The sequence below is a fragment of the Fusarium vanettenii genome, assembly GCF_000151355.1.
Source record: "Fusarium vanettenii 77-13-4 unplaced genomic scaffold NECHAsca_140_unmapped, whole genome shotgun sequence".
NCBI lineage: Eukaryota > Fungi > Ascomycota > Sordariomycetes > Hypocreales > Nectriaceae > Fusarium > Fusarium vanettenii.
The window spans coordinates 1-14,514 of record NW_003315750.1 but is presented as its reverse complement, the minus strand read 5'-3'; the positions used below and the strand labels follow the sequence as shown (position 1 = coordinate 14,514).

Sequence of the window (14,514 nt, the reverse complement as noted above, 5' to 3'; positions counted from 1 at the left end):
GATGGCCGGAGCACCATGCGGATTGATTATGCAGAGGGCGTATAGGTTGATGAGGGATCCAGATGGGGCTCGAAGAGGATGTGAAATGGAGAAAGTTGGACCGCCATGACTTCACATGGTAATTAGTGTGCCGTGTGGTGCCGATGGGCGCGAGGCGGTACAGTGAGGCGCACTTTCCTGTATGTATGTGTAGCCTGAGGGTGGTCACGTGATAAATTCCATGCGACCTTGCGAACGTTCGACCACCACGCGACTTCGAGCGCCGACCTAGTCTTCCATGCAAAGTCGCGGGATTTATCGCTGTGTCGCGGATCATGTCGCAGAACTTGGTGACGCAATAGCAAAAGACTTGAACATTCATGGGAAGATGCGGACGACACTTTCAACCACTAAAGCATCATCACTTTTCCAATCTTATACCTTTTGACATATTTTTTTATTATACTTCTCACATTGACAGGTACGGATGATGCACCTTGAAACTGGCCAGGGTGGTCCTCATTTCAGTGTACAAGTAGAATTTGATCTCTCTTGCCCGCAGGCATCTTCTCACTCCTTTTGGGAGGACTAGTATTGGTGAAGTGGTGCTGGTCAGCGTTTGAGACTCCATCAAGTCCGACCATATCACTCCCTTTATTGCCAAACAAAAGCGTAATTTCACATTCGAACTCCTTTAATTTAACTCTGTCACCGAAATTCTTCTGCATACTGTTTTGGGCGACTGCGTGGTAGGCTAGTCCAACCACTGTGGCGAACTATATGACGAGTTTAGATGTAATTCAGATGTATTATGGATAAAGAGTGCAGCTGCTGGAGTATTCATATTTCTTAGTCTCTGGATCACGAGATTGGGTGTTCTGATGGGGTGGAGGAACATAGATCTGGGTTCACTGATATATCGACTCTATGTAAGGTGTAATTTGCATTCCTATAGTAAACTCTATAGGGAATACCACCATGTCATGGAGAGGTATCTTTAGTTTCTAAGGTGCCATTACTTAATAAGAAAAAGGCAATCATCCTGAGAGTACCTTTCCCGATACTCATGCCATTCCATAACTTACTTGCATCCAACCCAGTCTCTTCAGCAGCTGGCCTTCATGAAGAAGTCGTCTCACCTGCGCATTCAGTGTTTGGCGTATGCTGCAGTCGAGATCAACATAACGAAAGGTTTCGGTATTGCCAGCAAAAGAGGCTATTGCGTCAGAACTGGGACATGACGCTATATTGTGTTCATATTGTGTTATTTGTTTATAGTTGAAACCTAGCATTTGGTTGGATAAGTGAACCATGGATAGAAACCTTCAAGACACCAGCCGCCATGAAGTGGGGTACAAAGACACAGAGCAGAATAGCTGTTATTCGCGTAGGGGAGAGCTGAGGCAGCGTTATGGCTAGTATGTGACATGAGAGCTATGTCGGGAAGACAACCCCGCATTCAATATGTCCTATTGCATCAGGCAACCCAAACCCTACCCTCATAAGACGAAGTCAAACTATTGTTGTCTCCTGCGTTATGATGCACCTCAAGCCTGTTAGATGATGAGAATAGACACAAATAGGACCATCAAGCTTGCTCCTCCAGCTAGAAGCTTAGAACCCCCAGCAGTAGGCACAGTTGTGGCTATTCCAGTTGGCGTCGAGATCTCTTCTGTGGTTGTAACTGTCACAGCGGCATTGGCATCCACTGCAGACAGGGTTCGCAGCAATTCAGGAGTCGTGTAGGATACGTCATCCGTATCGTAGCTCACAGTTGAGAAAGGAAAAACGGATGCAGGTGAGGCATCCGGGAAGGCGAGACGATCGGTGGGATCAGCAGCTGGTTCGACGGCCGCCCTGTCAAAAGAGGCGTCTCCGGGGTTGAGGACACTAACATCATCAGCTGTTGTCCGTAGAACGGTGAGATGACTTACCCATCAATAACATGGGCGACACCGTTGAACAGTAGGACATTAGTAAAGACAATCCTTGCGCCATTTACCCATGCGGTCCCATCCTCGGCCACTGTAAATGTCAAGTTGGCGCCCTGAAGACTTGGCAAGGTCACGTTGGCCAGTTCCGTCGAGAAAACAACGTCGTCGATGATGTGGTAGGTCAAGACCTCCTTCAAGGTCTCCAGATCGGCACCCTCTAGCACAGAGCCAATCGACTCAAAAGCAGCATCGTTGGACACAAAGACTGTAAAATCAGATATGTTCAACTTGTCGGCTGAGTCATATCCGATGTTCCCAAAGTTATATGGGAGGTCGGCAGCGGTGAGAGCGGCGTTGAACTTGAGGAGGCCGTCACGACGAGTGAAGAGCTGGAGAGGGGCGCCAAAACTCAGGGGCTTGTCGATCTTATGTATGATGACAGTATCGCCGAGTTTAATGTCCTTCATATGATCAGTATACATCGCAGCCAGATGTTCAAACAAAGCCCACTGCTTCGGTCACGTAGGAAAGGGTTTCCTCGCCTGAGATGACAACGATGTCGCCGCCGTCTTTGACGATGCCATTGTATTGGCCACCCGTAAAGTTACCGAAAGGCTGACGTTGATTGACAAAAGTGGCGTCGAGCAGCGTCTGCACAAACATGGGCTTGTTGGTGACGGCTTCGGCAGGATAGTATCCTTGGAAGACGTGGTTAGACAGCAAAGCGCCAATGGCGACGCTGTCGTTTTTAAACTCGATGGCTTCACCCTCGGGAATGTCTCTGGGGACAGAGTTAAAAGCTTTGTTGGTGGGTGCAAAGATGGTAATGTTGCTGGCAGAAGCAAGGGCCTCGGCGATGTCTGGAACCAACGCTAGGAGAGACGCCAGGGTTGAGAGGTCGTCCTGTGAGGAAATCAGGGCAGCCAGGTCAGACTTAGCGACAACGGCCATGGCCAGTGAAGCGAGAGCGAGGAGATGCATGTTAGGGGGGATATTTGCGTTGCTAGAGTTGATGAGGCTGTTGATGCTATTCAGCTGGGTAGCTCAGGATGGCGAGATGGTCCTGATAGAGGTTCATTGCTGGCTATATATACTTCATCAAAGAATGCCACGACGCTCACTTCATCCATCATGAAACGCCAAGAGACACTTCCAAGTCAAGGCGTCATCCATTCCTCGTCCTCGTAAGCAGATGTTCTCATCAACTCACTAAACGCAGAGTGAGTCCATCCCCGTAAAACAGCTGCCGGCGAAAATTGGCCGTCCCCATAAAACCAACCGGGGGTAATAAGCCTAATTGTAGCACAGCCCAGCAGAAGCCACTAACGAATTGGCATCGATGCATAAATCTTGGAGTCGTCTACGTCATAGAGAACTCAGAGCTAGGGTTATCCCTCAGGCGGGGCCAGAGATGCCACAGATGTAACACTATCGAGCCCTTCAATTGGGAGCGCATGCGAGGAGGTTACAAATGTCTATTGTGGCTTAGACTTCCAATCGCACTCTCGGCGACTTCCCTTTGTAGATTTGCCTCATACCTCTCTATAACGGCCTCGTAATCGTCCAGCCAGGTTCCAAGCCATTCGACAGATCCTATGATCCTCGTGTTCCAGTTACCCATGTAGGGATCGAGCTTCAGGAGAGACGAGTTGACAACCATGAGATTGGTCACTGCCTCTCTGATGCGAATCGTGTCCCGAGATAGTACCTGTCCGTACGTGTTGCCTGGCGCTGTCACTGCAACGAATGTCTTGACGAGAACGGAAAGGGCGTAGCTCACTGCCGGTCCAAACCATAGGGATGGCTGATCAAGGATGAATCCAGGTTCCATATTCAGAACCAGCTCGATAACAATGTGGCATGCCTCCACAAGTGACCGCAGTGCTACCTCGGCTGCCCTGGTGACTTCTGGGGGGCGGGCAAACTCGTCAACGTCGATTCTCTCGGCAAGATACGGCGCTCCAAAGAGCATCTTGTTGGTTTCAGTATGTAGTACTGGCTCGTTGACGTAAATGATCACAAGCGTGCGCAAAAAGCGAAGCTGTGGGTGCTTTGCGAGTCGCCTGCTGCCCAGCTGGTCCAGTCTGCCACGAGCATCAGCTTGAGTAGCCCTCACAATGTCCGACTCTATACCATGGAACGAATGGAGATGGCAGAGTTCCAGGGCATTAGCAACTTCGGCATGAAGCCTGACAGTGTAGAGAATCTCTAAGAACAAAGGGTCCAAATGATCCTCTTCCAATGCGTGTAGTGCATCTTGGTGAGACAAGCCCCAGTCTAAGGCATGTACTCTTCTGAGCCCGATGGCTGTCATTGTCGAAGCCATCCAGGAGGCTAGCCAAGTCTGCTGCATCTCTAGTGTTGGATCACCCTGAAGACGGAAGAACCATGCTGCTGGAGAGCTCCGTATGGATGGGCGCCCCAAGCCAAAATCCAAAGCGAGATCTTGTGCTAATGTAACAAGCTGGGTGCTATTCGCGTGTTTGCCATCCAGAGAAGGCTTTGTCCATAAGCCAGCTACCAGCGCAGCCTGGATCAAATCGTGTGAGGGCTTCTCGAGACCGACTGCAACTAAACCGAGGATTTCAAGCAGTCTAGTTCGCAATTCATCTTGAGATTGGGAATCGATAGTGGTGCTGGTGGGCGATAATGTGAAAGCAAACATCGCGGCGAGCTTAATAGGCGTTTCTGTTCTCAAAGACTCCAGCCAAGATCTTGTCGAACTACCGCTGAGCGTGGGAATGATGGGCCAAAATGATCGAACAGCGATTGAGCACGCCTCAAGAGATCTTATCTGAGATTCGTGATCAAGATGTGCATCTACGAATGCGAGACAAGTGCTCCCAGATGGTACAGGCGTCGTCACTGTCGAGGTTCCATGTCTGTATGCTGAAGACTCGGCTGTCTCCAGTCTCTCCTGTAGGTTCTTAACTTGCTCCTCCAGCTCCGCGATCCGATCTCTTTGCCATCGTCTAGCCGCAGGGACACAAATGAGATTAGACCGTGTGCATCGTTCACAGACGCTGGGATCGTTGATCGAGGGCTCGCATTTAGCCTTGAGGTTATGGCAAGCTTCGCAAGCACGCAGTCTTTTCCCCATTTCTGGTGTCTTGTAGACAGCTCTGCGGATAAGACGTTGGAGAGTTGGTTTTGGATCAGCCTTAGCTGTGAGTCGTGGGGGTGAGAGGTGAAAATGGTGGGCCACAAGCGTGAAATGGCGATTCGGAAAGAATGCAGATGAGGACACGAGGTGTCACGTGGTGAAGGAGAATGCCCTCCCCGGAATTGGCTTACAGAGACATAGCTACAACCTAACCCATTTATGTGCTGCTGGCTATGGGAGTGGATAATAATGCCATTGGCTAGATGCCAGCCTGCAAGCTTACCTTGCCGGGGTGATTCTGGCGCTTACAGCGAGACAGTTGATTTTCGGTGACTCTTACAGTGATATTTACCCGAGACCCCGGCTGATCCAAAGAGTGGAAAACCATATCGTCCATCGCTTAAGGGCAAAGGATGTCGCGCTTGAGCCTCGTTCTTTCATCGACATAAACTCAGTATGCATGCTCCAATGATGATCATCACAAGTATCTACAATCAATCCAATCAGCCTACTAGACGGACAAGTCTTAAATACCTCGCCAGCCTCAAGGAAGATTCATCACTTTCCCTCAGGTATCTATCGATATCAAAAGCATCAAAACGCCATCACCATATCGTTTAAATACAGTTAACCATGATCGTAACCTCCTACTTAGGTATTAGGGCCTCTATCTAGTCCAGCTATTTCTTCTTCGAAAAGCTCATTCCTGCTGTAAAGACTCATCATCTCACTTGTTCTTTCTCACCCTCAACCTACTACGGCTCTCACAAACAGCCCCCTCTCTCTTCTCTCTATGCGGCCCCTGATTATCCCTGCGTCAGGCCAATCATTTTCCAAGCCGAAGGGAGCCTATCGGTAATTCGAGTGTGTTCTCCATTGCAGGCGATCGTGTCATCATGGTCCGGCCGACCGAGTCATCCCAAACTATGCCGAACCCCTTGCAGCCTATGCGTTGCGTGTGTGATTAGGGGCAGGGGAAGCTGTGATGGAAAATGCATTTCTCTTCTTCAAGACCCCGAAAGCGCTGTAAAAGTGGTCAACTCGGTAATGCGCTGGCAACGAGTGGAGAGCTCCGTGTAATTCGGCCTGGAACAACTACACTCAGAGCTTTCACATCCTACGTTACCGATCAGTGATCTGCGTCCTAGACTGGACATGCTGTACTCCGGGATGAGCGGATGTCTCGGCTCCATCATGAGTAGGTTCAACTGGAAGCGACCCCGAGCTTTGAGGTTGTGAATAAAGCCAGGCGGAATTGATAGTTAGTTCCAAGACTAACCTATCCCCTTCTGACATCCACGGCCATGGTCCTGGTAGAGTTCAGAATGGCTTGATTATGGAGCCTAACAATCCAGCATTACGGGCCCGTGAGTAACTCATCGATCTTTTAGACAGTTACGCCCAAGTCAAGGTTGTAAACACGCGATGAAAGTACCATACAGAGCAAAGAAATGCTGAGACAAACAAGGCATGAACAAGCAAGGCAGAGACAAGAAATAGAAGAGCGAAAAAAACATTAGCATGCACCTCCAGCAAAGGGGTGTCAAGGATATCATCGTCGATGGCATTGTGAAGCACGCCGCTCACCTCCGCCAATTTGACAGTCTCCTTCGAGATGACTCAACCCCCGCGATGGCGAGCCTCTAGAGTTGGGAAAAGAGCTGAGTCCAGTTGGCGCACCTGAGGCGGTCATGTCTGCGCATACGTCTAAGAAGATAGCTATTGGCTCCACAGATATTGTGATCATCCTGGGCACTGGTTACCTCTCCCTCAACGTCTGATACAGCGGCACGAGCTCAGAGATTCTGATGGGTCCTGGCCTTTGTGAGTCGTCCCGTGCCGTCCCAGACACTCACGGTCTGCAAATTCGGGCAGTGGATCGGAAGTTCTCAGTTCTCGAGTCTGATCGATGCTTGACTCGACGCTATCTGTGGCTTTTGCTATTGCTCCGAAGCCTCTACTAGTATCGGGTGACTCATACTTTGGGCATCTCTCCTAAAACTCCACCTTAGTCGGGAGATTGAGCAACGGTAATTGAAGCCGAAGGGGCGATGGAGGCAACCACTGCTACTGCTTCTGGCATTGGTAGGAAAGATAACTATCTATTTATTTATCAGGATGTGCGTTCCAATTTGACAAGGCCTAGGGAGAAGAGCTGCATTTATTAAGACTACCCTGGCTCTTGGCCTATGGCAGCGCCACGTAGTTACTGTGGCCTCGTGTTGCAAACCCAGCCAGGGCCGAGGTCATTGTGTCTTGATTCTTTCATGTGTCCCCCAGTTCGTTAGTCTCCCCGGCAACTGAGCCATGACTGAGTCCCAGTTGGATCATCAGGATGGACTCGGCTTCGGTTCCCCTGATGCCTCGATGTAGAGTTAGTCTGATGACATCCATAGAGCCTGGAACTGGAGGCAGAGAAATGTGGGAGAAATGCGGAAGAATTGACGCTATTAGTAGAATCCAGGAAGTGTGTGACGCCAGATTTCACCACCACCAAACATTGAAGGTTAACGTCAGGCAGGAAGAGGGTTCTTGATCGAGAGGACGGTGAATGTATGGCACGAGAATTTATATATATGTAGCGAAGTAAATCGTTTTCATCTGTGCTAAGAAGAATGAAAGGACTAATTCATCGCGTGGTTGGCTAGGTTCATTTCCTGTTTACAAACACATGGCATGTCGTCATGAATTGTGAATGTAAGTGAGCCAATTCTCGGATTAACTATGAGTATGAGCTCTCAATCTCCGCTATTAAGCTCATCAAAGTCAATCAAGTAGATTGGGCAAACTTCATCGATAATCTCATAAGATAACTCACATTTGGGTGGTCAAAGACTCTGAACTACGTCCCTACCCTACATGTTTATCGTAAGTGTGCGCTGCTAAATAAACCGGTGGCTGAAGCCCTAAGTCACATCACGTGAAACCCAGACGAACCGCAGCTGATCCTCTTGAAGGCACTGGAACTCTTGCCAGCAGGGTCGACAAGTTGACTCGCATTGTTGAGGGTATTGACGATGACTTGAAGTCCCGGGGCAACGAGGGGGGCATCTTACTTAACGCTAGAGAATGATGAATATCAATAACAGAGGTGAGTTTGAGCTCTCTTTTGCATCTATTAGCTAGACTTCAGAGAAGTCATCACTAACTAAGCTGTTCCTATAGCTCTCCCTGGCACCGCAGGGTATCAATTGGTACCCCTGAATTTGTAGGACTAAGAGTTGCTTACGGACCTGATGAACAATATAAGTGAGATTTAAGTTATATGTAAGGACTAATAAACTGTCTCGTGTAGCCTGAGAGTGAGTTTCCTGGCTTACTTATACCACTTCCCGTCTGAAGCCAATGAACCATCTGTAGCGACTTCTGAGGCTGAAGGTAGGGGATCCTTTTAAGATATCTCCCTGAAACAGTAGTTATACTCAGGTGATTCGTATCATCAGCATCAATTTGGCCAATCGATGTTTGTCGAGGAATTCATCGCTGATGGTTGGGGAGGGGTGTTGGTGATATCACGTGATGATGAAAAGCGGCATGATGAAAACATTGACAATGCTCTTAGAACTACAGGATTCGAGTACATCCAAGTTTTGAAAGCTTTACTGAAGGCGCTATTTTCAAGATTTGCCAGAAGACTCATATGATAAAAAGTTAAAGTGATAATAGATAATGAAATATAATATAATAAAAATATTAAAAATGCTCTTAGAATTGCAAAAATATAGCATTTTTAGGCTTAAGTAGCTTTATTAAAGATATTATATATTAGAGTTTTACTAAAATAAATAGCTAAAGTAATAATAAAAAGTTAATAGGATAATAAAATATCGCCGTGATGAAAAAAACATAGGATTAACTAACTAGAGAATTAGTAGAATAAAAGCCCTAGATATATACCTTTCCTAACATGCCTTAATATTTATAAAAGTCTAGGCTATTTATTTATAATAATAAAAATATTAATAATAAAAATAGGAGATAATAAAAATGTGGCATAATAAAAAGGATGATTAATAATAAAGAGTCCAAAGTGGGAATAAATTTTTATTTCTTAAGGCACTAGATAACATTGATGTCTTGTAATGCTAATACGGTTGCCTATCGTCCAGCGCTATGAGCGCGATATTCCACATCCCTTCCGAATCACTGGGCACTGCAGCGATGTTGAGAACGTGGTGAAGACGATAAACACGAGTGGCGAGTGTGTGTGAAGATGGGGCTTTTACCATCTTTGATCCTTCTTTTGGGGTTGAATTCTTGTACATGAAATGTTTAGTTGTTACTGAGAGGGCAAAGTTGATGGTATTTCCTGGTGTCAGAAGGTGACATTTGACTTGTGTGACGAGACTGATTCAAGGGCTCATCTACATAGCCAGTATGACTTTATAGTTGATTAATAGGCTATTCTGGATAAAATAAATCTCACAAATAAAGGCATGACGAGCAGCCACGTGTGGTGCATTGCATGGCGGGGGCTGTGGAGTGCATGATGTAGAATAGGAGTTTGGTTCCTGTGCACACTATCCTACGCGCTCACCTGATAAAACCTGTAGGTGGCCTTCTAATAATCAGCAAACGAGGAGGATCAGAGTCTTTTTGCATGTCTAACGTAGGCCAAGCTGGATATTTCAGGCCACTCGTGTGTGCCATGATAGAATGACGATGGACTCAATGGGTAGCTCGCACGGTTGAAGGATCATGAGAGTAGGCTCTCCTCTTCGAATTTGAGCAATGGCTCTCCGGAACGAAGTCATTTCAATCTTCCTGAAATGGGGAAACATCTGGGGTATCACGTGAGGGCATTTACGATGGAAACAAGTCGGGCATACGATTTCCTCGGCCCCCATGTCTTTGGGTAAGATCGATCTCACTGAAGCGGTAGAACCCCCCGCCACTATGATCCCTGACTCGCACGGACACAACTTGTGATGGGCCAGCTGTAAGGTTTATTGGAATTGCTACAACTGAACTCCCGCGAAATGCACTTGTTTTCATAATTAATTGTGAATTGGCACCGGCTGATGCTCGGGGTAATTACTACCTACCGATGTTTGCCTCTGGCCGTCACGTGACCAACCACAACTCCACCCATGAGTCGCATCCGCATCCTTTGTTTGTCTTCCACCTTTCCATCATTGGTTCTGAGCGCTCTTTCCCCTGTTCTGTGTCTTGGAATTGCAGATCCATTTGTGATTCATCCTACTTCTCGTCATTTACCTGCTTTTGCGGGGGCTTCAAATATGGCAGAGGACAGTCAAAGACTCAACCACTGTTTAGTTGAGCTTTTGAAGCCCCAACAAAACCAACAAGCGATGGCAATGGGGGATAAAGACAGGCAGTTACCCATGCCTGCGGCAAGCATCACCGCACAATCTGCACCTTGGCGTCGAGTGGCCTGTCCAGCAAAAGGTTTCCCTGCCTGCAGGATCCGTCCTCTGATCCTGCAATCCCCACCTCGATCAGATGATATCCTGCCCCCAAGCGCTCCCTTCACAATGCCTGTCTATCTTACGGAGCATGTAGAACTCCAGGGTTTGCGCGATGATGACGTCCCTGATGGTCTTGTGTTCTTCCGAAAGCCATGAAAGAGTAGATCCACACTGCTCTCTGAGGTCTTCGAGTGATGGGAAGTGGAGGTAGAAATTGTCAAGCATCCATCCGTCGGCAATTGTTTGGTCAATCTCTCGCTTGAGCTTGGCCTGTTGGTCCTCCGCTGCTGAGAGGAGTATGACACCTCGCTCCACTCTACGTCTCATGTTTTGAAGGCGGACAAGAGCGATTTCTTGCAGAAATGGGAATGCATCTCGGACTCGGGCAACGGCATCCCTAATGTGCCTCCACTCAGTCGTCTCGAGCGAAGTAGCTTCGACAACCTGCTCGACGCAAGCATTGGCGTCTTGGAGCAGCTCGCAAACTTGGTCAAGGGCCTCCTTGTAGTATGTGAGGTCGTAGGCTTGGTGCAAGGTGGCATCGTCATCTTGGCCTCGGTGAGCGCGAGTGAGAGAGTCATGGCATATGTTGATAATTTGGTGGGCTGTCCTATTGGTCTCCTGTTCCTCAGACCATCGCTTGGACCTCAGAATATCGTTGGGCGTCGGCGTTCTTATGCTCGGGCATATCGTGGATAGAGAGGCCGAGTGTGCAGAGGATGAGGCCCCTTGTATCGGTCAGTATACAGGCCCTGCAAGTTCATGCGTGACTCACTCTCTAAAGAGAGAGGAAACAAACTCGCGGTCAAGGTTGGGAGGGTGTGGTGAGGAGAAAGAAATTTTCCTTTTGAGGTGGACCACCGAAACTGTGTGCTATCGTCCTTGGTGAAGCGGAAAGAAAGGGGTCCATTGTTGGCAATATCAACCAGATCTGAGAGGATCGTTGTGAGGACCTTTTCCAGGTCTTCCAAGAAGAAGTCTTCAGGGACGAAACTGCCGTTGGACATGGTGTCGCACGGTTTGTATCGAGAGTAAAAGGAGAGCCAGAAGACCAGATCAGCGTGGTGGCATTGTTGCTATCTGCCAAGTGTAAAGGTCCCTCCAAGGGACGAAGACCGGGCAGGCATCTCCACCCTGGGTCCTCCTCAGACACCTCGCCGAACAAGATGACCCGCGATATAGACATGAGGGTCGTCTCGAGGTTTACAATCTGGTCAAACCAGTCAACAGGTCGGAAAGGTAAGGCGAGAGGGTCTCATAGGGCGATCTTTGGGCTTAGTTAACCCATTAAGGGCTAGGCTATAACTATAATAAAAAATAGATCTTAAATATATTATAATATTATAACCTAATATTAATATAATAGCTTAATTAAACTTTTATAATAATAAAAGAGTTATACCTAATTACATTATTATAAAAATTCTAGCTTTTTATAAATATTTTAATTATTTTAGTCTCTATATAAAAAATAAAAAATAATTTTTTTTTTTTTAAGTTATAATCTCTTAATATTAAGTCTTTAAATATAATACTAAGAATTATAATTAATTAATAATATAACCTTAATATTATTATTATTATTATTATATATAATATATAAAACTATTAAAGCTTAAAGGATTTATAAAGTCTATAAAGCGCTATTTTATTAAGGCGATAATAATAAATATAAGCTAAATTAATAGCCTATTAGAGCTAATTATAATATTGAAGCCGCTAAGAAGATATATATAAAGTAAGGAAGTTAGGGGGAGGGAATTAAGGTTTTTAAGTTCTTAAGTTATAGGAGTAACTTAAGCTATTAAGGAGAAAGGTTTTAGTCGTAAAGATATAAAGGTTTAAGTAGTAACTAAGGAGTATAGGCTTAGTTAGAGCTTAAATATAATATCTCGGCGAATTACTAAACCTATTAGTTAGCGCATATATTATCTTTAAATATAATAGTCTCGTAGGGCGAATAGCGCCTAAAGGGGAAGGGATATTATAAAGGGTATGATTAAAGTTATTAAACCTATATTAAGTGAATTAATTAATTAAGCCTATCTATATGATTTTTGCCCCTCTCTTAGGCTAATGCCTTATGCTATTCCTATTTTAGAGGGTGCTATATTACGTGACCTTATCTTAATTAATTTCGCAATTTATTTTACTAAGATATAATATAGAACCCTCTATATATACTTATATATATATAATAGCTTTAATTTAATATACCCCCCTAAAGTAAAAAGCTTTTAATACTCTAAATAATAATTAAAGTCCCTTATATTATATTTAATATCCTTTAAGTAATTTCCTTTATAAATTTCCTTATTTATAAGGCATTTTCGCCTAATATATATTATTATATTATTTAAAGTTATAGCTAAAAGAGAAAGTATTTATTTAGCTAGATAAAAGTCTTTTTCCTCTTTAATTAATTATAAATAGCTTTGAAGTTATAAAATAAAAAGGGAAGTATTTATTTAAATAAATAAAGGCCTTTTCTTTCTTTAATTAATTATAAATCGCAAATAATAAATAATTTACTTTTTTATTAATTATAATTTATATTTAAGGCTTATAGATAAAATACCTTCTTACCTTAGGCTTCCTTTTTTTTTTTTGTTCTTTAATTTATTATATATTTTTAATATATAACTTTTTAGATTACCTTATGCCTCTCTTTTATAAGCTTACTTTAAGTATAATATCTAGAGTTTTCTAAGGGAATAAACTAGGCATATTAGGTTTATTATTAATAGAGAGTCTCGGCGTTACTATATAATAAGGCGGTTATATCTTAATAATAGGTTAAGAAAGTCTTAAAGGTAATAAAGTCTATTAATAGCTTAAGGGCTAAGTATTTATCTAAGGCATAATAATTATTATATATATATAAGGGGCCTCGTATTTATAGAAATAAGGTCTCTTATAGTTAGTATATTAAGAAGGGAAAATATAGGGAATAAAAATAATATATAATAAGGGATATATTAGGCTATAATATAATTTCTCTTCTTTTATTAATTCTTACCCTTAAGATTATTTTCTTAGGCTAAGGTTCTTTTAATTAATTAATCCTAACTTCTTCCTATAAAATATTCTTATATTAATATAATATTAAGCTATATTAATAAAAGAAAATCTATTAATCTAAACCGCGATATAATTATATATTATTTAATTACTATTAGAATTAATTAATTTAATTATAAAGTTATATTTTATAATTACTATAAAAAGAGGGGTATTTTATATAAGATATTAGAGGGTTATCTTAAGTATAATCTTTATATTAACTTAGGATATCCTTATAATATTATAGGTATTTTATTATTATTATATAAGCTCTTTATTTAGTTATATAGTCTTTTTATTTTTTAGCTAATATACTTTATAGTAAGTTAAATTATTAATAAGGCGAAAAGGTTAGATAATTAAGAGGCTATTATTAAGGCTTTATTAAATTCTTATTATAAGAATCTTAAATATATTTAATATAAGTTAAATAAATTATTATCTTAATTAGAGTTATATTAGAGGTAAAAGTATTTATTAATATCTTATAGGGTTAAATTAATAAAGAAGGGGATTAATATTCTTAAAGAATTAAAATAGGTTAATTAATAAAAATCTATATTAATTAAGGATATTTATATTATAATCTATATAGATTTTTTAAATTTTAATTTCCTTAATACTTTAAGTATTTTTTTAATTATTAATAGAAGTTCTTTAGGAGGTATTATAAATTTATAAGGTATTTTAAGGGTTCTTAAGTATTCTTAGATTTAAGGTAATCTTTTTATTTAATTAAATATTCTATTTTATTATTATTTCTTCTTATTTTAATAATTCTTTTAGCTATATATTTTTTAGTTTATTAACTTCTTAGGGTTTATTATAATATTTAATATAAATAATATCTTTAATTATTTTAAGTAGGGAAATATAAAAAATTAGATAGAACTTAACCTTAGGGGGTAAGTCTAATTTATAGTTATTTTTTCTAATTCTCTTAAAGATCTTAAAGGGTCTAATATATTTATAATTAAGTTTTTTATTTTATTATTTTATTATAATA

The 14,514-nt window shown here is 42.7% G+C and overlaps 3 protein-coding genes across 3 annotated transcripts; all 3 read right to left on the bottom strand.

Annotated features, from left to right (window-relative positions):
* Positions 1-1,408: 1,408 nt before the first annotated feature.
* On the bottom strand, positions 1,409-2,894 carry NECHADRAFT_105769 (uncharacterized protein; the record flags this gene model as incomplete). The annotated part of the gene is made up of 3 exons (XM_003039193.1): positions 1,409-1,869; positions 1,914-2,374; positions 2,424-2,894. 3 exons carry the CDS (start codon positions 2,892-2,894, stop codon positions 1,536-1,538), a joined length of 1,266 nt encoding a protein of 421 aa, XP_003039239.1. The 3' UTR covers positions 1,409-1,535.
* Positions 2,895-3,378: 484 nt separating this feature from the next.
* Positions 3,379-5,013, bottom strand: NECHADRAFT_56534 (uncharacterized protein; the record flags this gene model as incomplete). Its single annotated transcript, XM_003039192.1, has 1 exon — positions 3,379-5,013. The coding sequence occupies one exon, from the start codon at positions 5,011-5,013 to the stop codon at positions 3,379-3,381; it is 1,635 nt and encodes a 544-aa protein (XP_003039238.1).
* A 5,462-nt stretch (positions 5,014-10,475) lies between these two features.
* Positions 10,476-11,452, bottom strand: NECHADRAFT_89391 (uncharacterized protein; the record flags this gene model as incomplete). The annotated part of the gene is made up of 2 exons (XM_003039191.1): positions 10,476-11,173; positions 11,221-11,452. The coding sequence occupies 2 exons, from the start codon at positions 11,450-11,452 to the stop codon at positions 10,476-10,478; spliced, it is 930 nt and encodes a 309-aa protein (XP_003039237.1).
* Positions 11,453-14,514: the final 3,062 nt, after the last annotated feature.